The sequence below is a fragment of the Lolium rigidum genome, chromosome 5, assembly GCF_022539505.1.
Source record: "Lolium rigidum isolate FL_2022 chromosome 5, APGP_CSIRO_Lrig_0.1, whole genome shotgun sequence".
NCBI classification, from domain to species: domain Eukaryota; kingdom Viridiplantae; phylum Streptophyta; class Magnoliopsida; order Poales; family Poaceae; genus Lolium; species Lolium rigidum.
In genome coordinates this window covers 51,530,910-51,556,325 of record NC_061512.1, presented here as the reverse complement: position 1 = coordinate 51,556,325, position 25,416 = coordinate 51,530,910, and the positions used below count along the sequence as shown (strand labels likewise).

Below are 25,416 nucleotides of genomic sequence, written 5' to 3'. Positions count from 1 at the left end.
AAGATAAAAAAAATTATATAGACCATACAAAATATTGGTTCCTCGCGAAACTTGACGAACTCACATATATTTTGGAGATGTACATGTAGAATTTTTTGTCAAAATTTTCGACATTTCAAAATATAATTTTTTGGTATAGGGAGCATATGCACCCAGGAGCCAAATTGAATTTCCATTTTTCGAAGATCTCTTACTTCTCTTCGAGATCGAACATCAATTGCAACCTTCTCTTCGAGATCGAACATCAATTGCAACGATTCGATAGACAGCTTACTGGGATAGAAACATAAGTGCAGTACCTGCTCATGAGGCTTGATTGGGCCTTAAACCATATCACATTTTGTCTATCTACCTGAAAACATTTCTCACCTGTTTACTTCTGCTCAATGAACATGTATCAAATTTAGTACTTCTGGTCTGTAAAATTGCAGTTTATTGTATGCTTCTAATTTTGCAGTTTGGTTTTGTGGAGAACATTGTATAGTAGCAGCTTCACTGAAGTATTAGTTCGATGGACGAGTAAGAGTTGAGTTACTCTTGAACGCGTTTTCTAATGGACAATTTTTTTCCTTTTCATACGCCGTTTCTGGTGACAAGTAATGTTTTGTCAGCTAGTTATCATACTATCAATGGAATTGTTGCAATGTTATGCTAAGGTTGCAACATATTAGAAAGGATATGTATCCCCATTGAGATGTGAAGAGGCCTCAGAGACATAGTGATAGTATGGCTAACTAAGCTAGTTAACTCCATTTTTTAGGCAAACAAGATGCCAGAAGAATGGAGACGCAGTATATTAGTACCAATCTTCAAGAACAAAGGGGATGTTCAGAGTTGTACTAACTACCGTGGAATTAACCTTATGAGCCATACAATGAAGCTATGGGAGAGAGTCATTGAGCACCGTTTAAGACGAATGACAAGCGTGACCAAAAATCAGTTTGGTTTCATGCCTGGGAGGTCGACCACGGAAGCCATCTTCTTGGTACGACAACTCATGGAGAGATACAAGGAGCAAAAGAAGAACCTGCATATGGTGTTCATTGACTTGGAGAAGGCCTACGATAAGATACCGTGACACGTCATGTGGTGGGCCTTGGACAAACACAAAGTCCCAGCAAAGTACATTACCCTCATCAAAGACATGTACGATAATGTTGTGACAAGTGTTCGAACAAGAGATGGCGATACTGATGACTTCTCGATTAAAATAGGACTACACCATGGGTCAGCTTTGAGCCCTTATCTATTTGATTTGGTGATGGATGAGGTCACACGGGATATACAAGGAGATATCCCATGGTGTATGCTCTTTGCGGATGTTGTGGTCCTAATTGATGATAGTCGAACGGGGGTCAATAGCAAGTTAGAACTATGGAGACAAACCTTGGAATCGAAAGGTTTTAGACTTAGTAAAACTAAAACCGAGTACATAATGTGCGGTTTTAGTACTACTAGGCACGAGGAGGAGGAGGTTAGCCTGGATGGGCAGTTGGTGCCTCAGAAGGACACCTTTCGATACTTGGGGCCAATCCCGCACAAGGATGGGGATATTGATAAAGATGTGAACCACCCGATCAAAGTCGGATGGATGAAGTGGCGCCAAGCTTCTGGCATTCTTTGTGATAAGAGAGTGCCACAAAACTTAAAAGGCAAGTTCTATGACGACGGTTCGACCCGCAATGTTGTATGGCGCTGAGTGTTGGCCAACTAAAAGGCGACATGTTCAACAGTTAGGTGTGGTGGAGATGCGCATGTTGAGATGGATGTGTGGCCACACGAGGAAGGACCGAGTCAGGAATGATGATATACGGATGGAGTTGGGGTAGCACCGATTGCGGAGAAGCTTGTCCAACATCGTCTAAGATGGTTTGGGCATATTCAGCGCAGGCCTCCAGTACATACTAGACGGCTAAAGCGTGCTGATAATGTTAAGAGAGGACGGGTAGACCAAACTCGACATGTGAGAAGTCCGTAAAGAGAGATCTGAAGGACTGAAGTACCACCAAAGAACTAGTCATGGAAAGAACCGCGTGAAAGCTTGCTATCCATATGCCAGAACCATTAGTTGGTTACAAGATCTTATAGGTTTCACCTCTAGTCTACCCCAACTTACTTGGGAATAAAGGTTTTGTTGTTGTTGTTGATTGAGGTCACCTCTAGTCTACCCCAACTTGTTTGGGAATAAAGGCTTTGTTGTTGTTGTTGTTGTTGTTGATTGAAGTGTTTCACCAGACGCTGCAATTGCTAATTCAACAACTTTTAAGGGTCAGATCATTTATCTTCATTTCGTTTACATATTCAGGCAAATAATGCATAAATATGGACCACATTTTTGGCTGCCATCTCAATCATCACATAATAATTAGATCAAAGAATGCTGCTATAAATGTAAAATTTTGTATCCAGCTTGAATTGAGAAATAAATGTGACAGGATGGTGGTGCTGGTGGAACAAGGGAGATGGTGCATAGAAACCAAGCAGGTTTCTCACCTCCCCCACACCTGTGCTGCAGCTTTGTCTTAAACTATGGTGTTCTTCCTGGGCGAAGGGAAGTAAAGCATAAGCAAAGGAGGATTTACAAATGAAGCCGATCATACGTTTGCATGGGGGCTACAAAGGATCATTTGCTGCGGCTGCCATTGCACTGGTGAACGAAACCGTTGCCGTTGGCGCTGGCGCTGGCGCTGGCGCTGCCATTCATATGGGCTCCGTTGCTGCTACTGCTGCTGCCAACGTCCTTTCGCTTTGCACTGGCCTTCTTCACTCCCCATATACGTATACTGTGATCGTCGCTCGCAGATGCGAGCATATGTGGATTTGTAGGGTTCCAGCTTACACAGTTGACTGCCCCAGAGTGGCCAGATAGAGTCTCGATAACATCTCCTGTAGCTCTGTGCCATATATATACCTGACAGAGAAGATGTCATGACATTGAGTTGTCAGATCAAACCAACCACTGGATAGTTGTTTTCGATGGCACTTAAACGACCGAACAAAATTTCACCAAAACATTAGTGATTTACTAGACTAGCTTACAAAATTCAGCTTTTAACTATATACACTAGATCAATTCTCCCACCCCATTTTACTGCCACCTAAGGCCTTGTTTGGAAGCCCGGTTTTTTACTAGATGCACGTGTATTATTCCGGCCCAATCAATCACTCGAGAATACACTTCGTACCCATTTGGCAGCCAGGTTTTTAATCGTGTAACCCCAAATAAACCCCTGGATACACGTTGGATGGGGCAGTTTTTAAGACGCGAGGTGCCTGAAGCGTTTTTTACACGCGTGTTTCACGCAGAGGAGACGGGAATTGGGTGTCCACCCAAAACACGTTCGAAAATACACTGTGAAACACTAAAATTCACTCTTTCCAAACGAGGCCTAACAGGTATATGGATCATGAGTGTCATTACTAGATGACTTCATGACATCCATACAAGTAGTACCAATTCATCCGCAAAAACGACTGGTTCACAAGAAATAAATGATCATAAGATTCCCAAAACATATTGTGTATTCCAATTAAACGTTCAATCTATCCACCATACGTATATCATTAGACGTGTAATAAAAGCAGTAACCAATATGCCACATACCAAATATACTGAACAAAAGCTTGTGTAGCTAGATAAAGAATCAGTCAATACATCATACCTTTGAATCTTCACTTCCACTGGCAATGAAAGCCTGCTCTGAACCACCAAAGCACGATCTTATCACAAAACGGCTGCGCTTATGGCCAGTATACTGTCTAACTCTACTGGGTTCATTCCTTATGTTCCACAAATGAATCTCCTCGTTTACAAGATTTACAAGCAAGAAATCACCATCTTCAGAAAGAGAAAATGAAGTGATTGTATCTTCCTCTTCAATCAGCCTCTCCTGTTTCGTGTCCCTATTGAATAAAAGAATTGTGCAATCTCTACTCATACTTATTATAAGTTCACCATCTTTTGATACAGCAAGATCAGATGTTTTTGATGATCTCTGCCCTTTCCAGCAATCTGCTTCTTTACCATCTAAATCCCACAAGCAAAGGGTTTGATCAAATAGACCCGCCAATATTTGCTTTCCATCTGGAAACCAACCGCATGACATCAAACCAAGGCCAGGTTTTTCATAAACATGGATACATTCGCCAGATTCAACATCCCAACGTCTGATGGCTTCTTCCATTCCACATGTGAGAAGCTGGCGATCATCAGGGCTCCAGGCAACCATCATCACTGGTTTCTCATGACCAGTCAATATGTACTTCAGCAATAGTTCTCCATCTTCATCGACCTAGGAAACGAATACTCACATTACTGCAAGCAAGCGGAAGATCGATTTGTGTTGCATCAACTATCAAAATGATAGTGAAAATGTAAAAATTCACCATTATTATCAGTACATACAAGAGCATGTGCATCCTGAACTACATATTATAATGCAGTTGAATTCCTGGAATAATAATGAAGAGGAAAACTGAAGATCAGGTTCATGTGCATCCGAATCTTGACGCAATTGTAGCGTTGAGAACGAGGCGCTGGATTTTTTTTTCTAGAAAGTATTACTTCGGAAAGATTCGAACGAGGAACCACACTATGTCCTCAACCACAAAAAAAGTCAGAACACCTTTAATAAGCCTCATATGCATAAAAGACAAGTTATATGGTTGTGGGGTTGTTCACTGAACTGGGACCAGCTGAGGCGAATACAATTTCATCTTCAACAGTGACAGGCTAAGAGTAAAGTGTCAGGCTACAAGATCATGAAGCAATTCTGACAAACATATTAATCAAATTTTCTAAGTCAACATGGTCCAAATCAGATAGGCTCCAACGAAACTAAACGTAAAATGTATTTTTTAATTCTTAATTTGCATTTAAAACAAAACAAATAAAATATTCTAGATATTATTTTTTGGGAAAACAGCAGGTGAACAAAAAAAGCATCAATGAGGTCGTACAGTTTCAAGTTTTCACATGAGGCACTAAATGGGAAGTAAGGGGCAAATCACTGCACTGCTGAACACCTTCATGAAATATGGCAAAAGTTAGAAGCATAGTTACCTTCCATATGATTGCAGATTTATCATTTGATGCTGAGGCTAAATATTTCCCATTGTTTGAAAATTGAAGAAACCATACTTCGTCACGGTGTGCACGTAAAACCTGCAACAATTTTTTGGGGCTTCTTGATTATTACAAGTGATAAGATATGTGGCTAGAGGCATGTCACTGTGCAACAAGTTTGCTCAGTTTCAGTTCTTACATCTAGGCATTTACTGTTTTACAATATGAATGAGGGCACATCTTCTCTTGATAGAATGTTTTCATGAGCAAATAAATAGCACTCAACTTACATCTATCATTTTCTCATAGAAAAGTATTTCCTCTATAGTAATCAGAATCTGCCCTTTCCAACCTAACCATATCTTAGCGAAATATTCAAGATGCAAGAGGGAGGGGGGGAGGTATTACAGCTGAAACACACACACAAAGAGAAAAATAAAAGAGAACATAACTTATACTTACACATGTTTTCAACAATCTTGAAGTGATACAAAGGTACAGAAGTAGTTAACCAAAGAGCAGAACATGAGACTTACCACCACTTCTTATAAGCAATATAGGCAAATAGCAAGTATACAACCTTGATTTGAAACATGCAGTAAATGCAAGCACTGACATCAGCACGAGTTCTTACCTGCAGTGTTCGAGATGGTATCTGATCCTTCCCACAGTGATGATCAACATAAAGCGACAAGCCATCAATAGAATTATGGAGGTAACAAGCTTCGCGTTGTACAGTAAGTGCCTGTTCAACTATATTCTCTAACCTCCTCTCGGGAACCATAACAGTAGGGGGGAGCACCTTTTGCAATTCCTCTAGGAGCTTAAGACGTGAGTTACACGTTTCAGTTCCAAGCTTCGAAAACGCAAGCAAGACGTTTTGTGGAGAAGAAATTATGCAACTTGACATTTCATGAACTCGTCTTCTGTTAACACCAAGGGGGGATATTTCACTCCGCAAAGTCTTTATGGCACCCATTAGGTTGTCATTTCTCAAATGTTCAAAAAATTTCTGCTCCAATAACAAAAATGCAGCAGACTTGAGAGTGTTTTCATCCAGAAGGCCAAGTTTATTCAAGGTAGCAACTGCAGTGTCCCAATTCCCATCAAGCACCTGCTTTCTGAAAAGATTGACCAAGGGGGAATGCAATGTTATACCAGATTCTTCCTCGAGGACAGCTCCACTTTTTTCATATCCAAGAGTATACAGAGCTTTTGTGATTATCCTCACAAATTCGTCCTTCTTAATGACACCTTTGGAACCAACCATAACTTCTTTCCCCTGGGAAGTCAAAGGTCTAGCCATTGTACCTCCCAAAGGGTTAACAGATTTCGAATAACAGAGACCGTCTAAACTTGCAGACTCTACTGAGGATGGTCTTGCGCGTTTTGAGGGTGGTTCATCATCTTCAAAACCTCCCATGAAATGCCAAAGTCAGCCCATATATAATTTTACTACTGCAGAGATGATTTGCGCAAGCTCCAGAAAAAGGCCCTTCAACTAATTCCGTAGGTTACTGCAGATAAATATCATTAATTAAATAGTCAGCTATGAATTCTAAAATACAGCCAATAACCAATAATCTTATCTCAATCATTTTAATACAAACCAACCAGGCAAAATTGGCATAACAGCAAGAAATAGAAATGATGCATGTAAAGAAAGGAAGACACTGCAGGGACACACAATGTACCACTAAATTTAATCAAACAGGAGCTACTCTGCCCATGTAACGCACATATGAGCAAATGTGAATCACAGTTCACAGCAGTGTGTAACTCCCAGAAGTGCTCCCAATTATTATAATTTCGAATGTGCTGCCCCATCACACTTGACTGCGATTATCAATCATCGCATTGTATCCGAAAGAGAGAAAAAAATGTAATTTTGAGTTACAACTCAGAAGCCTATGTTAATGTTTATCAATCCCCAATTAATAAGCTAACAGGACTCAAGGTTGTACTGTATTATGCCTTACCTGCCACCATATAAGAAACAGAACAAAATCAGGCCAGACCAGTGTATCCAAAGACAAGTCATAAACCGTAAATTCAACAACTACATAATGTGGCTCATGAGTGTCCATATAGCATCGCATTTTTTTCATCATCGGGCAAATAGTAAACCACGAGATATATTACTGACACAGCAATACAGCTGGTGACAGTGATTCTTTATCGCCATGAACTAGCATATGAAACTGTAGACAGTTGCTAAAACACGAGAAAGGGTTTCCCGACATTGGAACCCTGCCCCCCTTGTTGGCAATATTTCACTAGTACTTAACCCTGACTCCCTTATAATACCAGTCCACTAAGACAAACCGAACGCAGTTAACTGGATCCAATTATGCAATCTACTACATAAAGTTACCGCCGCCTGATTAGTTTCCGCCCTAAATCACAGAGTTCCTGCCCAACCGCGTGCCCCTTGCGATCTAACCAATCCACGTTAGCTGATAATACCAAGAAACTAAAGCAAAGCGGCGGAGCGGCGGGGACCGGTCGTCCGACAATCCGTTCTCGGGAGAGTTCATCGCCGTTCCTACAGGCGCCGCGGCAGGAAACCCCTCTCTCCCAGACGGCCAGACCCACACCCGCGCGTCGGGGAGCAGAGAGCGGGGATTAGCGATCGGAAGGGCCCTGACCTCGGATCCACGGTGATTCGCGCGAGGAAGCCCGGAATCGGCGCGGGAAGGTGGGGGGCTCGCCTGCGGTGGGGTGGCTGGAGGCGGTGGATTGGGTAGGGAGAGAGGGAGAGATGGGGAAGAAAGAGATTGGTGTCTTCTTGGCTTGGGAAAGAGGGGAACCGACTGAATAGAAAAGCGGAGGAGAGGTTAGAGAGAGAGATGATCATGCCAGGGAAAGTTTGTGCTAATTAACCCAACTAGTAGTAGGAGTATTTAGGTACGGTCTAACACTTGACAATACTTCGTGCACGCAAGAGTTCCTAAACAAATACACGACAGTGCCCTGTAAAAAATAGTACACGCCAGATCATAGGATATAAGAAATGTCAGATCAATGAAAATGTATGTACCACACATAGGATATGCTCCCTCCGGTCTAATTAAATTGACGCGAGCTGAGCGGAGGGAAACAACTGCGTACATACCAATGCCGCGCCGATTAAACAAAATCAGAGGAAGTATTTTCAAGTTGCAAAATATATGGTTCGTAAACCACGAGTTTTTGTTTAAGAAAACACGAAACTTTATTATTCTCTCATAAATTCTAGCCAGTGGCATATGTTTGTTACCCACGTATCTATGCATTTTTTTAAGTTGGAGAGAGAGGTTCGAGAGAGAGATGATCATGCCACCAAAGTTTGTGCTAATTAACCGAACTATAGGAGTATTTCGGTACGGTCACAATTGACAATACTTCGGTGCACGCAAGAGTTCCTAAAAAGATACACGCCATTGCCCTGTAAAAAATAGTACACGTTAGATCAATGGGATGTAAGAAATGTCAGGACAACGAAAATATATCTACCACACGGAGGATATATTTTCAGGTTGCAAAAAATACGGTTCGTAAAACACGAGTTTTTTGTTAAAAAAACACGAAACTTTTTTTTCTCATAAATTCTAGCGGTGTCATATGTTCATTACCCGTGTGGCTGATATATCACGTATATATGCATTTTGAAGTTTATTAGTAGTATATTAATTCTCATGTTAGGTCCAATGGTTATCATGTTTCTTTTTAATGTATAGTTATTCGGTTATTGAGATTTTCACTTAATTAATTATTTGTTATTTAATCCTCAAAGACATGAAATTACTTTTCGTTATAAGTTTCAAAAACCTTATAGAACCCAATTAAATAGAGAAAAAAATCTTCCAAAAGATTTTTATCAGAAATAAAGAGGACAAGAGCACCAAAAGCGTGGCTACCCCCAGCAGCGTTGTGGGGGTAAAAGTCCACCCGATCGTCAATTTGTGCCGTCCTTCAGCAAATGACTCCATTTTGACCTATACCGCCTATATATACCGTCTTCGCATTTTTTCGCATCATAGATGCCGATACGAGACAAAGCACAAAACAAAGAAACGAAACATTGTTACCTGAAGAAGATTGAACAAGGAACCGTCATACTAACATGTAAACCCTGAGTCATCCTTGTGGGAAATTACTCAGCATTTGGAGTCCTAGCTAATTACTAGATGCCTTAGACATTATCGTCAAGCTCTTTTCTAGAGGTGTTGCTGGAGATGTATTGTTGGTATCTCCTCTCTTAGATTTGTGTTTGTTTCTCTTAATTTTCTTGCTTTTGCTAGTTGTCTTTCATACACCAATTTTCTTGAAAGATGTCGTCTAAAGCTGCTTCCTTATAAAATAAAACATACCATCAAAACTTGTGTTATGGTTGTGAGTGGAATGATCTTAAATTCCTTGTCAAATTGTCTTCATCTAAAGATACTAATGCTTATGGTGTATATTTTGCAACTATTAATGTTTTGGATGAAAGAAACTATGTTAGCGAGGAAAGTTACTCTATAAGTGATGATGAGGAGCATTGCAAAGTTTTATTATAAGGTAGTGTTTCGGATGATGGTCCTATTTTTCTTGATGATTCTCTATGTGTGATACGTCTCCAACGTATCTATAATTTCTTATGTTCCATGCTAGTTTTATGACAATACCTACATGTTTTATTCATACTTTATATCGTTTTGATGCATTTTCCGGAACTAACCTATTAACAAGATGCCGAAGTGCCGGTTCTCGTTTTCTGCTGTTTTTGGTTTAGAAAATCCTACAAAGGAAATATTCTCGGAATTGGACGAAATCAACGCCCAGGGTCTTATATTTCACGGAAGCTTCCAGAGAGCCAAAGAGGGACCAGAGGGGAGCCCTGGGGGCCCCACCCCACCTGGCGGCGCGGCCAATGGGGGGGCGCGCACCCCTATGGTGTGGCTCCACCAGGACTCCTCCGAGGCCGCCCTTCCGCCTATATAAAGTCTCAGTCGCGAAAACACTAAAACAATAAGCCACGGGACGAGAAAAGTTACGCAGCCGCCGCCATCGCGAAGCCAAGTTCGGGGGACAGAAGTCTCTGTTCCCACACGCCGCCGAGACGGGGAAGTGCCCCCGGAAGGCATCTCCATCGACATCACCGCCATCTTCATCGCCGCTGCTGTCTCCCATGATGAGGAGGGAGTAGTTCTCCCTCGAGGCTAAGGGCTCTACCGGTAGCTATGTGGTTAATCTCTCTCTCGTGTACCTCAATACAATGATCTCATGAACTGCCTTGCACGATTGAGATCCATATGATGAGCTTTATATCACTATTAATCTATGTGCTACTCTAGTGATGTTATTAAAGTAGTCTATTACTCCTTCATGATGTAAAGGTGACGGTGTGTGCATCATGTAGTACTTGGCGTAGGTTATGATTGTGATCTCTTGTAGATTATGAAGTTAACTATTACTATGATAGTATTGATGTGATCTATTCCCCCTTTCATAGCTTAAAGGTGACAAGTGTGTATGCTATGTTAGTACTCGGTCTAAATTGCAACGGTCTATTATGCTCTAGAGGTTACTTAAATATGAACTCCGAATGTTGTGGAGCTTGTTAACTCCGGCTTGAGGGAGCTCTTGTAGCCCTACACAATGAATGGTGTTTGTTATCAAACAAGAGTGTATGTAGCACAAGTGAGGAAAAGTTATTTATTTATTATGTGATCAATGTTGAGAGTGTCCACTAGTGAAAGTATGATCCCTAGGCCTTGTTTCCAAATACTTCAAACATCGCTTATTCACTGTTTTACTGCATCTTTACTTCCTGCAATATTACCACCATCTATACCACCTGTGTTTTACTATCTCTTCGCCGAACTAGTGCACCTATACATCTGACAAGTGTATTAGGTGTGTTGGGGACACAAGAGACTTCTTGTATCTTAATTGCAGGGTTGCTTGAGAGGGATATCTCTGACCTCTACCTCCCTGAGTTCGATAAACCTTGGATGATTCACTTAAGGGAAACTTGCTGCTGTTCTACAAACCTCTGCTCTTGGAGGCCCAACACTGTCTACAGGAATAGAAGCGTGCGTAGACATCAATGTGAAACAATGTTGGCTAGTTAATGGGAGGGTAAAAATGATATTAATGCTTGTTGTCTGCCATAGAGGAGAATTATCCTGATGTTGAGAACTGGCATTTATGTTCTCCACGTGATTATTCTATTGTAACCTCAACGTTGAGTTTGATATTAATTATAGCAATTAACTTGAGAATGCTTTTGTTTCCCATTGTAATTCTAAATGTCCTCTTCATTTGCAAATCTTTTCGAAGTTGCCTCTTTCTAGAGGTCATGTTGAATTTTCCTTTACTATCTACAACTGTTTGTGAATGAGGAGAGTGTTTTCTTGGTTTTGATGTTCTAAGGAATCCTCTTTATTTGCCTAGTTTTTTAAAATAAATTGCAATTCCTACCTCGCTTGTTTTGACTATTTATTGTCCTAGCAAGTTTTTTTTTTCGAAATTCTATTGCATTGGAGGAGGGTTAGACCTAAATGTTATTTGGTAATATTTTTCTATTTTAGAATGTTAAAAATATTAGACTTTTTCAAAAATAAAGTGTCGAGTTTAGCTTTTGCTCCTTCTTTTCGGGTTTGTTGTTTTTTGCATGCTTGTTGTTTACTCATGCATGCTTATTTTTGCCGTGTATTAGAAACTCGTAAATCCTACTTTTTTTATGACAAAAGCATGTTTTAGTCATCTCCCTGCCATGTTTATATTTTGAAAGATTATAAAATTCCTTTCATCCAACAACTATTTACAACACAAAATATGCCATTTTATTACAAGCGTGGGTGATACCTTCGATCCGGATTACGGATATAGTATAGTTTATTTTTTCCTTACAACCTAGGCTTATTGAATCCTGGGAAGTAATTTCTTGGTGTAAGATCACTTGGAACGGGAACTTTGAGAACTTTGTAGAATTCCTTGTTTGCCGAATCAAACGTTATCTTTTTGTGGGCTTTTATCAATAGATGAAAATAGACCAGGGCTAAGGTTTCACATGCAGCCTTGCACTCACAAATGAGATATAAAGTTTAAAATGAAGCACAATATGTGTTTGGTAATAAATAGAGATTCATGGATACTGGTGGGCCATGCATCCTAATAATAACACCATAGCCTACCAATGTATGCACTATGGATTGAGTTGTCCGGACTTACTCCTCTAACTTGTGCGACGCCCCTATGGTTTACTAAAATAAAAAAAAACCACAACATTAAGATGAATGATATGAACGTTAATCCATAAAGAAGTTACTTCTAGCCAACCTATTCCCCTACTTTCACCGTGTTTCACGCGTATGACCTTCAGCTTCTTCTCTACTCTCTCCTTTTAACTTTATCGATCTTCTCGGTCATGGGTACCTGAACGAATAGGTAGCGCGACAAGAGGGGGGTGAATGGTGGCTACACAATTTTATATCTTTTTCAATTTTATATGCGATGTGGAAGTAAAGGTGACAACTTTAGCAACTACGGTGAACCTAGTATGAACCTATGTGATGCAACAAGTAAAGGAACCGATAAGATAGTAAGAGAGAGGGAGCAAACAACAGGGGTAGCGGAGAGGAGACGCGATGTGTTTCCCGCAGTTCCTCCCACAAGAGGGAGTACGTCTGCGTTGAGTAGGTGTGGACCACGAAGGTCCAACAGCCACACATGCCTCACCTTCTTCCTCGAGAAAACCCCACGAAGGAGCTTTCCCTTCTCCACTAAGTAGCCGGTCGAGGCGGCGGTTCCTTCACAAGGTTGGGGCAAGCTCCACAACACCGGAGGCTCCCAACACCCTATGGGGCTAGCACAACTCCAAGCTAGCCTCCATAGGATCTCATCTCCAACAGATCCCACAATAGGAACCCTAACTTCAAGATCCACTAAGGACTAGGTGGTATTGATGAAATCTCTCTTGGTAGAACTATAGATCGGGGTCTCCTCCACCAATCCTCAAAGTTTGGGCAAGATTGGTTGGACGGGGAGGGAGATCCTCGAGGTTTTGAGCTCAACAACAATGGAGGAGAAAGAGAGAGAGAGAGAAGACTTGGGTCGAGTTGGGGAAGAAGGCCCCCTTTTATAGGGGCACCCGAATTCAACCGTTATGTTCAGTTCCCGCACGACCGGTACTACCGCTCCTGGGAGCGGTACTACCGCTCTGGGTCTGAGATTTGCCTGCAGTGCTGCCACGTGGGGCTCAAGCGGTACTAGTTCTACATGTACCGTCAAGGTACCGGCAGGGTCTCTGCGAGCCCCGGACTCCTGCCCGGTACCATGGCGGTACCAGGGCAGAAGTACCGTAGTTTGCAATGACCGGTACCAAACCGGTACCTGGTCGCAAGTACCTCTTGGGAGTGGTACTAGCGGTCAAGGTACCGTCAAGGTACCGGCATGCATACTGCAAGCCTTTCCCTCGTGCGAAGACAGGCTTGTGGTATCGGTGACCGGTACCAATAGCCTGGTACTACCGCTCTTGGTACCGGTACTACCGGTCAAGCTAGAACTGTTGTCTTCTCTTTTCCTGTCCAACCATGTCGCCTCGCGACACACACACAAAACCAGAAAACCTATAAACTACTCTTGAGTCTTCCGATCCTGAGGTGTTCAGCGAAGGCACCGTGCACCTGCAAATATTTTCAAAGCAACTATCACACGGTGAAATTCATTCTAGTGTTACACACACAAAACCATAAAACCTGTGAACTACTCTTGAGTCTTCCGATCCTGAGGTGTTCAGCGAGGGCACCGTGCACCTGCAAATCTTTTCAAAGAAACTATGCACACGGTGAAATTCATTATAGTGTTGTTATCAAACACAGAAAACACTAAGGATAGATATTGCTCTTTCGACACTCGCCAAGTCTTGCGATGGAGGCAAATATTAGAGACAAATAGAAGGATCTTTGAATACACAAATAAATAAACAACCCCATAACAATTAAATGCGCATATTGTTGCGAGGCTAGACCTCAGCCCTCAGTCCATGAGGACTACTCACACATAATTAGATCAACAATTATAAATATTACACCGAAAATCCTTGATGCATGAATAACGAATAGTCTTACAATGTCGTCAATCGTGAAGGAATCAAAATATGTGAGTCCCGCATTCGGGGCAGGAAGAGCAACGAAAAAGTTCTCTGGCTCAAGGGAGACGCCGCCGAGGATCCAGCTCAAGTGAAGGGCCACGGTTCTTACCGCTATATGTGTTGGTGCGGAAGTTGGTGGGGCGTCACCCGGGTAGTGCATTCAAAGATCCTCGGGTTGGACTGATTCGACTAACCGAAGACCCTAGTCAAAGTGGGTCCAACCCATTGGCATGTGTCCTTGTTTTCCTATGTCTCCACTTATCCGTCTTCGGTTAGTCGAATCACATCTTGATAGTTCCACTCTCTTTAGTATGTGACCCCAGAGGCTCAAGATAAGATGGACACAATTTTGCGAGTCTCGCTTAGAACTGATAGACGTCAGTGTCTTCTAGCAAAGGTTGTTGGCTCCCGGATGCCTATAAGTATCCTATTAATGTGGCATTATTTATAAGTCCCATTGCCTCACGATAATAGTGGTAAGCTGCAGGCGAGATACTTGTCATGCTAGTACCAGTTGAACTCTCTTTTCTCATCATGCGAGATACACCTTAGTCACACAACCTCGATTGGCACTTAGTCGCTTTGTGCATGGTCATGCTTCCAAATCATATCACACAAGAGGGCCCAAATAATAACTCTATGTGGTAGAGGGGCAAATTCTACCTTGGTCAAACCACGTCATGCGGCTTGCTTCCTACACGGTTAAAGAGCCGCCTTTATAGCTACCTGTTACAGATAATATTTGGTAACCTCGAAGCCAAATTGTCAACAAACTAGATCATGCGAACACATCATGTGTAAGGATTCCATTGCTCAAGCTAGTGCATAAAGACTTGCTTGTTATGACTTGATATTTGGATCAACCCCGCTAGCATGACCATTTTCCTTAGCCCTTGTAATCCTCAAAACACCTCTATGCACATGAAAGGTGGAACCTAATCATCGTCCACCTTACACATTAATGTCAGTATTGTGTGTCCAGTACAACCTGCGACAACTAAGGTCAAAAAATGCATAAATTGATTAAGCACAAGGTTCCACATACGGATCATATCCAACAACATGTGCAATAGTTCATACACATGACCTTATATTATGAATACAAGGCGGATAGTGATGCCTATAGGGAACCAATCCTAATAGATTACAAGTAGGTGGATATGGAGATAGAGGGGGATGGAGTGGTGATGGTGGTGGCAGAGCTTTGGAGATGGAATGCCGATGTGGTTTATGTGGACTGTCCTCTATTTTCGTGATCCTCTGCTCCTCCTATGGCCTGGTTGCCTTCACAAAATATCTTCCGTTTGATCATACGGATCCACCGACAAATGGTGGGGTGGAAGGTACAGCCATCCCCTCTCCCCATACCAAGGTCGTTTTGTCATTTGTAACATGGTTTCGAAGACTGGTTTACTTCGGAAAATTTTGCTTGTAATTCTAATTTAATTTGCTCAGATTTTATCATAATGCGCACATATCTACAAGTGAAAGTATGATCCCTAGGCCTTGTTTTCAAATACTTCAAACATCGCTTATTTACTGTTTTACTGCATCTTTACTTCCTGCAATATTACCACCATCTATACCACCTGTGTTTTACTGTCTCTTCGCCGAACTAGTGCACCTATACATCTGACAAGTGTATTAGGTGTGTTGGGGACACAAGAGACTTCTTGTATCTTAATTGCAGTGGTTGCTTGAGAGGGATATCTCTCGACCTCTACCTCCCCGAGTTCGATAAACCTTGGGTGATTCACTTAAGGGAAACTTGCCGCTGTTCTACAAACCTCTCGCTCTTGGAGGCCCAACACCGTCTACAGTGAATAGAAGCGTGCGTAGACATCAAGCTATTTTCTCGGCGCCGTTGCCGGGGAGGTAAGGTAAAAGGTATTCACATCCTCCGACTACTAAGCTATTTCCTAGCACTCGTTGCCGGTGTGTGAGTGCTCGAAGATATTTCGTTTAGATCCTGCAATTATATCTTTTTGTTTCTTGTTTTCACTAGTTAGGCTTAATGGAAAACAACAACAAAATGAGAGATCTTTATGAACTTTATCTTGAATTAGGACATGATGTGTTTGAAGAGAGAATTAAAAAACACATGGAACTTTATATGCATGCTAATGGGAATGTTATTAGTATGAATGCTTTGAACACAATTGTTGCTAATTCTATGGAAAATTCTAAGCTTGGGGGAGCTGGTTTTGATGAGCATGATATTTTTAGTCCCCCAAGTTTTGAGGAGAAAATTTACTTTGATGATACTTTGCCTCCTATTTATGATGATTACAATGATAGTGGTATTTTGGTGCCACCTACTATGGAGGATAAAGGTTATTATGATTATACCATGCCTGCAATTTATGATGATTACAATGATGGTTATGGTAGTTTTACTCCCACTATTACTAATTAAATTCATTATGCTTATGTGGAGAGTAATGATACTTTTATGCATGTGAATAAGAATGCTTTATGTGATACTTATATTGTTGAGTTTGTTCATGATGCCACTGAAAGTTATTATGAGAGAGGGAAACATGGTTATATGCATCTTAATAATATTAAGTTTCCCTCTTTATGTTGAGAATTTTGAAGTTGCACTTGCTTTGCCTTTCTATGATAGTAGCTTCATGCTTCAATAACTTGTTTATTTACAAGATTATTTTTCATAGGAAGTGGGTTAGACTTAAAAGTGTTTCTTATTTGCTTTTGATGCTCTCTTTTGCTTCAACTCTTATTTCTTGCGCGAGCATCATTAAAATCACTAAGCCCATCTTAATGGCTATAAAGAAAGCACTTCTTGGGAGATAACCCATGTTTTTATTTTGCTACTGTTTTGTTGTGTCTTGGAAGTTGTTACTACTGTAGCAACCTCTTCTTATCTTTATTTTATTGCATTGTTGTGCCAAGTAAAGTCTTTGATAGTTGGGTTGATACTAGATTTGGATTACTGCGCAGAAACAGATTTCTTACTGTCACGAAATTGAGCAGCCCTGTCTGTAGGTAACTCAGAAAATTCTGCCAATTTACGTGCGTGATCCTCAGATATGTACGCAACTTTAATTCAATTTGAGCTTTTTCATCTGAGCAAGTTAAGTGTCCCAGAAAAATTCGTCTTTACGGACTGTTCTGTTTTGACAGATTCTGCCTTTTATTTCGCATTGCCTGTTTTGCTATGTTTGATGGATTTCTTTGTTCCATTATCCATTAACTTCCAGTAGCTTTGGGCAATGTCCAGAAGTGTTAAGAATGATTGTATCACCTTTGAACATGTGAATTTTTGGGTGCACTAACCCTCTAATGAGTTTGTTTTGAGTTTGGTGTGGAGGAAGTTTTCAAGGATCAAGAGAGGAGGATGATATACTATGATCAAGAAGAGTGAAAAGTCTAAGCTTGGGGATGCCCCCGTGGTTCGTCCCTGCATATTACAAGAAGACTCAAGCATTTAAGCTTGGGGATGCCCAAGGCATCCCCTTCTTCATCGACAACTTATCAGGTCACCTCTAGTGAAACTATATTTTTATTCAGTCACATCTTATGTACTTTACTTGGAGCGTCTGTGTGCTTTTATTTTCGTTTTGTTATTTTCATTCTCTGAATAAATTCATGCTTGTGTGGGAGAGATACACGCTCCGCTTTTTCATATGAACACTGGTGTTCTTAGTTCTATCTTTAATGTTCATGGCGGAGTTGAAACTACTTCGTTAATTGCTATTTGGTTGGAAACAGAAAATGCTTCATATGGTAATTGGTATAATGTCTTGAATAATTTGATACTTGGCAATTGTTGTGCTCAAATAGATCATCTTTAAGCTCTTGCATCATGTACTTTGCACCTATTAATGAAGAACTACCATAGAGCTTGTTGAAATTTGGTTTGCATGATTGGTCTCTCTAAAAGTCTAGATATTTTCTGGTGAAGTGTTTGAACAACAAGGAAGACAGTGTAGAGTCTTATAATGCTTGCAATATGTTCTTATGTAAGTTTTGCTGTACCGGTTGATGTCTACGGGTGCTTCTATTCTTGTAGACAGTGTTGGGCCTCCAAGAGCAGAGGTTTGTAGAACAGCAGCAAGTTTCCCTTAAGTGGATCACCCAAGGTTTATCGAACTCAGGGAGGAAGAGGTCAAAGATATCCCTCTCATGCAACCCCGCAACCACAAAGCAAGAAGTCTCTTGTGTCCCCAACACACCTAATAGGTGCACTAGTTCGGCGAAGAGATAGTGAAATATAAGTGGTATGAATGAATATGAGCAGTAGTACGGCGCCGTAAAAGTGCTTGTCGGCGTGCGCTTGATGGTAGTAATATTACAGGCAAGTATAAATGCAAGAAAACAAGAAACAAGCAGCGATAGCAGTATTTAGGAACAAGGCCTAGGGATCATACTTTCACTAGTGGACACTCTCAACATTGATCACATAATAGAATAAATAGATAGATGCTAGACTCTACACCCTCTTGTTGGATGATTGATACGTCTCCGACGTATCGATAATTTCTTATGTTCCATGCCATATTATTGATGATATCTACATGTTTTATGCATACTTTATGTCATATTTATGCGTTTTCCGGAACTAACCTATTGACGAGATGCCGAAGGGCCAGTTGCTGTTTTCTGTTGTTTTTGGTTTCAGAAATCCTAGTAAGGAAATATTCTCGGAATCGGACGAAATCAACGACCAGCATCTTAGAATCTCCGGAAGCATCCAGAACACCCGAGAGTCGCCAGAGGGGGGCCACGGGCCCACCAGATGATAGGACGGCGCGGCCCACCCCCTGGCCACGTGGCCCTATGGTGTCACCGCCTCGTTGACCTTCTGACGCCGCCTCTTCGCCTATAAGAAGCCCCTCGACCTAAAACCTCGATAAGGAAAAGCCACGGTACGAGAAACCTTCCAGAGCCACCGCCATCGCGAAGCCAAGATCTGGGGGACAGGAGTCTCTGTTCCGGCACGCCGCCGGGATGGGGAAGTGCCCCCGGAAGGCTTCTCCATCGACACCGCTGCCATCTCCACCGCCATCTTCATCAATGCTGTTGTCTCCCATGAGGAGGGAGTAGTTCTCCATCGAGGCTTGGGGCTGTACCGGTAGCTATGTGGTTAATCTCTCTCCTATGTACTTCAATACAGTGATCTCATGAGCTGCCTTACATGATTGAGATTCATATGAGTTTTGTATCACAATTCATCTATGTGCTACTCTAGTGATGTTATTAAAGTATTCTATTCCTCCTGCATGATGTAAAGTAGACAGTGTGTGCATCATGTAGTACTTGGCGTAGTATATGATTGTGATCTCTTATGGATTGTGAAGTTAACTATTACTATGATGGTATTGATGCGATCTATTCCTCCTTTCATAGTGTGAAGGTTACGGTGTGCATGCTATGTTAGTACTTGGTTTAGTTGTGTTGATCTATCTTGCACTCTAAGGTTATTTAAATATGAACATTGTTGTGGAGCTTGTTAACTCCGGCATTGAGGGTTCGTGTAATCCTACGCAATGGTGTTCATCATCCAACAAGAGAGTGTAGAGTATGCATTTATCTATTCTGTTATGTGATCAATGTTGAGAGTGTCCACTAGTGAAAGTGTAATCCCTAGGCCTTGTTCCTAAATACTGCTATTGCTGCTTGTTTACGGTTTTACTGTGTTTCTACTGCCTGCAATATTACCACCATCACTACACGCCAGCAAGCACTTTTCTGGCACCGTTGCTACTGCTCATATATATTCATACCACCTGTATTTCACTATCTCTTCGCCGAACTAGTGCACCTATACATCCGACAAGTGTATTAGGTGTGTTGGGGACACAATAGACTTCTTGCTTTGTGGTTGCAGGGTTGCTTGAGAGGGATATCTTTGACCTCTTCCTCCCCGAGTTCGATAAACCTTGGGTGATCCACTTAAGGGAAAACTTGCTGCTGTTCTACAAACCTCTGCTCTTGGAGGCCCAACACTGTCTACAGGAAAAGGAGGGGGCGTAGACATCAAGCTAAATTTCTGGCGCCGTTGCCGGGGAGGAAAGGTAAAAGGCACTCATACTCCGGTTCCAGGTAACAGTACTTTTCTGGCGCCATTGTGTTTGTGCTCGAAGCTATTTCCTTTAGATCCTGCAATTGCATCTTTTTGTTTCTTGTTTACACTAGTTAGGCATAATGGAAAACAACAAAAATATGAGAGATCTTTATGAACTTTATCTTGAGTTAGGACATGATGTGTTTGAAGAGAGAATTAAAAAACTCATGGAACTTTATATGCATGCTAATGGGAATGTTATTAATATGAATACTTTGAACACTATTGTTGCTAATGCTATGGAAAATTCTAAGCTTGGGGAAGCTGGCTTTGATGAGCATGATCTTTTTAGTCCCCCAAGCATTGAGGAGAAAATTTACTTTGATGATACTTTGCCTCCTATTTATGATGATTATAATGATAGTAGCCTTTTGGTGCCACCTGTTATGGAGGATAAATTTGATTATGATTACAATATGCCTCCTATATTTGATGATAGCTACTTTGTTGAATTTGCTCCCACTACAACTACTAAAATTGATTATGCTTATGTGGAGAGTAATAATTTTATGCATGAGACTCATGATAAGAATGCTTTATGTGATAGTTATATTGTTGAGTTTGCTCATGTTGCTACCGAAAGTTATTATGAGAGAGGAAAATATGGTTGTAGAAATTTTCATGTTACTAAAACACCTCTCTTTTTGCTGAAAATCTTGAAGCTGCACTTGTTTTATCTTTCTATGCTTGTTGCATTATGCTTCATGAACTTGTTTATTTACAAGATTCCTTTGCATAGGAAGCATGTTAGACTTAAATGTGTTTTGAATTTGCCTCTTGATGCTCTCTTTTGCTTCAACTACTATTTCTTGCGAGTGCATCATCAAAACTACTGAGCCCATCTTAATGGCTATAAAAAAAGAACTTCTTGGGAGATAACCCATGTGTTTATTTTGCTACAGTACCTTTGTTTTATATTTGTGTCTTGGAAGTTGTTACTACTGTAGCAACCTCTCCTTATCTTAGTTTTGTGTTTTGTTGTACCAAGTAAAGTCTTTGATAGTAAGGTTCATACTAGATTTGGATTACTGCGCAGAAACAGATTTCTTGCTGTCACGAATCTGGGCAAAATTCTCTGTAGGTAACTCAGAAAATTATGCCAATTTACGTGAGTGATCCTCAGATATGTACGCAACTTTCATTCAATTTGAGCATTTTCATTTGAGCAAGTCTGTTGCCTCAATAAAATTCGTCAATACGAACTGTTCTGTTTTGACAGATTCTGCCTTTTATTTCGCATTGCCTGTTTTGTTATGTTCGATGGATATTTCGATTCCATTGACTTTCAGTAGCTTTGAGAAATGTCCAGAAGTGTTAAGAATGAATGTGTCACCTCTGAACATGTGAATTTTTGATTATGCACTAACCCTCTAATGAGTTTGTTTCGAGTTTGGTGTGGAGGAAGTTTTCAAGGGTCAAGAGAGGAGGATGATATACTATGATCAAGGAGAGTGAAAGCTCTAAGCTTGGGGATGCCCCGGTGGTTCATCCCTGCATATTTCAAGAAGACTCAAGCATCTAAGCTTGGGGATGCCCAAGGCATCCCCTTCTTCATCGACAAAATTATCATGTTCCTTCTCTTGAAACTATATTTTTATTCGGTCACATCTTATGTACTTTACTTGGAGCGTCTCGTATGTTTCTTGTTTTTGTTTTTGTTTGAATAAATACTTGTGTGGGAGAGAGACACGCTCCGCTGGTTCGTATGAACACATGTGTTCTTAGCTTTTAATGTTCATGGCGAAGGTTGAAACTGCTTCGTTAATTGTTGTATGGTTGGAAATGGAAAATGCTACATGTAGTAATTGGTGTGATGTCTTGAATAACTTGATACTTGGCAATTGTTGTGCTCTTGTTTAAGCTCTTGCATCATATACTTTGCACCTATTAGTGAAGAAATACATAGAGCTTGTTAAAATTTGGATTGCATGAGTGGTTTCTCTAGAGTCTAGATATTTTCTAGTGAGGTGTTTGAACAACAAGGAAGACGATGTATAGTCTTATAATGCTTGTAATATGTCTTTTATGTAAGTTTTGATGTACTAGTTCATGCTCGTGTTTGCTTCAAACAACCTTGCTAGCCTAAGCCTTGTATCGAGAGGGAATACTTCTCATGCATCCAAAATCCTTGAGCCAAAAACTATGCCATTTGTGTCCACCATACCTTCCTACTACATGGTATTTCTCCGCCATTCCAAAGTAAATTTCTTGAGTGCTACCTTTAAACACTTCAAAATTTATTACCTCTGATTTGTGTCAATGTTTTATAGCTCATGAGGAAGTATGTGGTGTTTATCTTTCAATCTTGTTGGGCAACTTTCACCAATGGACTAGTGGCTTCATCCGCTTATCCAATAATTTTGCAAAAAGAACTAGCAATGGGATTCCCAGTCCCAAATTAATTAACAAAAATAGACACTCCTCCATGGTATGTGATTGTTGGACGGCACCCGAAGGATTCGGTTAGCCATGGCTTGAGAAAGCAAAGGTGGGGAGGAGTGTCATCATAATAAAACTAAAATAAAAAGGCACTCCTTCATGGTATGAGATTGTTGGCAGGCACCCGAGGATTCGGTTAGCCATGGTTTGTGAAAGAAAGGTTGGAAGGAGTGCCACACAAAAATAAAATAAAATGGGAGCCACTCTTTGAAGGTTTGTCTGGCAAGGGGGTTAGAGTGCCCACTACCATTCGTTGACAACAACAAACACCTCTCAAAACTTTACTTTTATGCTCTCTATATGTTTTCAAAAACCAAAGCTCTAGCACAAATATAGCAATCAATGCTTCCCTCTGCGAAGGGCCATTCTTTTACTTTTATGTTGAGTCAGTTCACCTATTTCTCTCCATCTCAAGAAGCAAACACTTGTGTGAACTGTGCATTGATTCCTACATACTTGCATATTGCACTTGTTATATTACTTTATATTGACAATATCCATGAGATATACATGTTACAAGTTGAAAGCAACCGCTGAAACTTAATCTTCCTTTGTGTTGCTTCAATACCTTTACTTTGAATTATTGATTTATGAGTTAACTCTTATGCAAGACTTATTGATGCTTATCTTGAAAGTACTATTCATGAAAAGTCTTTGCTATATGATTCATTTGTTTACTCATGTCATTTACCATTGTTTTGATCGCTGCATTCATTACATGTGTTTACAATAGTATGATCAAGGGTATGATGGCATGTCACTCCAGAAATTATCTTTGTTATCGTTTACCTGCTCGGAACGAGCAGAAACTAAGCTTGGGGATGCTGATACGTCTCCGACGTATCGATAATTTCTTATGTTCCATGCCACATTATTGATGATATCTACATGTTTTATGCATACTTTATGTCATATTTATGCGTTTTCCGGAACTAACCTATTGACGAGATGCCGAAGGGCCAGTTGCTGTTTTCTGCTGTTTTTGGTTTCAGAAATCCTAGTAAGGAAATATTCTCAGAATCGGACGAAATCAACGCCCAGCATCTTAGAATCTCCGGAAGCATCCAGAACACCCGAGAGTCACCAGAGGGGGGCCACGGGCCCACCAGATGATAGGCCGGCGCGGCCCACCCCCTGGCCGCGTGGCCCTATGGTGTCACCGCCTCGTTGACCTTCTGACGCCGCCTCTTCGCCTATAAGAAGCCCCTCGACCTAAAACCTCGATACGGAAAAGCCACGGTACGAGAAACCTTCCAGAGCCGCCGCCATCGCGAAGCCAAGATCTGGGGGACAGGAGTCTCTGTTCCGGCACGCCGCCGGGACGGGGAAGTGCCCCCGGAAGGCTTCTCCATCGACACCGCTGCCATCTCCACCGCCATCTTCATCAACGCTGTTGTCTCCCATGAGGAGGGAGTAGTTCTCCATCGAGGCTTGGGGCTGTACCGGTAGCTATGTGGTTAATCTCTCTCCTATGTACTTCAATACAATGATCTCATGAGCTGCCTTACATGATTGAGATTCATATGAGTTTTGTATCACAATTCATCTATGTGCTACTCTAGTGATGTTATTAAAGTATTCTATTCCTCCTGCATGATGTAAAGTGGACAGTGTGTGCATCATGTAGTACTTGGCGTAGTATATGATTGTGATCTCTTATGGATTGTGAAGTTAACTATTACTATGATGGTATTGATGCGATCTATTCCTCCTTTCATAGTGTGAAGGTTACGGTGTGCATGCTATGTTAGTACTTGGTTTAGTTGTGTTGATCTATCTTGCACTCTAAGGTTATTTAAATATGAACATTGTTGTGGAGCTTGTTAACTCCGGCATTGAGGGTTCGTGTAATCCTACGCAATGGTGTTCATCATCCAACAAGAGAGTGTAGAGTATGCATTTATCTATTATGTTATCTGATCAATGTTGAGAGTGTCCACTAGTGAAAGTGTAATCCCTAGGCCTTGTTCCTAAATACTGCTATCGCTGCTTGTTTACTGTTTTACTGTGTTTCTACTGCCTGCAATATTACCACCATCACTACACGCCAGCAAGCACTTTTCTGGCACCGTTGCTACTGCTCATATATATTCATACCACCTGTATTTCACTATCTCTTCGCCGAACTAGTGCACCTATACATCTGACAAGTGTATTAGGTGTGTTGGGGACACAAGAGACTTCTTGCTTTGTGGTTGCAGGGGTTGCATGAGAGGGATATCTTTGACCTCTTCCTCCCCGAGTTCGATAAACCTTGGGTGATCCACTTAAGGGAAAACTTGCCGCTGTTCTACAAACCTCTCGCTCTTGGAGGCCCAACACCGTCTACGAGGAAAAGGAGGGGGCGTAGACATCAATGATGAACACCACTAACTGTGTAGGATTACACGAACCCTCAATGCCGGAGTTAACAAGCTCCACAATATTCAATGTTCATGTTTAAATAACCTTAGAGTGCATAACAGATCAACATAACTGTCGCCGTGGTGAACGAGCAGATGCCATAGGATGGCTTAAGTTGGGGCCGAATGGACGTATGAGGATTCGGGGGAGGGTTTGCGATTAGATGGGAAGAACTTCCGGATGCTTTCCTCAAGAACACAACCAAAGGCCGGTATGCAAGAAGAGAGACAAGAGGAAGAACTCTTTACTAGATCGCCGACTTCATTGATCTCAACATGGTTACAAGTTTCTCAGTACACG

The 25,416-nt window shown here is 41.3% G+C and overlaps 1 protein-coding gene across 1 annotated transcript; it reads right to left on the bottom strand.

Moving 5' to 3' along the window:
* Nucleotides 1-2,347: 2,347 nt before the first annotated feature.
* LOC124658464 (WD repeat-containing protein 26 homolog) lies at nucleotides 2,348-7,884 on the bottom strand. The gene is made up of 5 exons (XM_047196794.1): nucleotides 7,714-7,884; nucleotides 5,700-6,582; nucleotides 5,063-5,164; nucleotides 3,663-4,292; nucleotides 2,348-2,911 (listed from the first exon to the last, which is right to left on the bottom strand). Exons 2-5 carry the CDS (start codon nucleotides 6,486-6,488, stop codon nucleotides 2,624-2,626), a joined length of 1,809 nt encoding a protein of 602 aa, XP_047052750.1. The 5' UTR covers nucleotides 6,489-6,582; nucleotides 7,714-7,884; the 3' UTR covers nucleotides 2,348-2,623.
* Nucleotides 7,885-25,416: the final 17,532 nt, after the last annotated feature.

Coding starts and splice junctions, on each gene's coding strand:
- LOC124658464 (XM_047196794.1), bottom strand. CDS start 6,488: ATGGGAGGTTTTGAAGATGATGAACCACCCTCAAAACGCGCAAGACCA. Junction 5,165..5,699: donor TACCATCTCGAACACTGCAG/GTAAGAACTCGT, acceptor AAATTGTTGCAG/GTTTTACGTGCACACCGTGA. Junction 4,293..5,062: donor AATCTGCAATCATATGGAAG/GTAACTATGCTT, acceptor TTCGTTTCCTAG/GTCGATGAAGATGGAGAACT.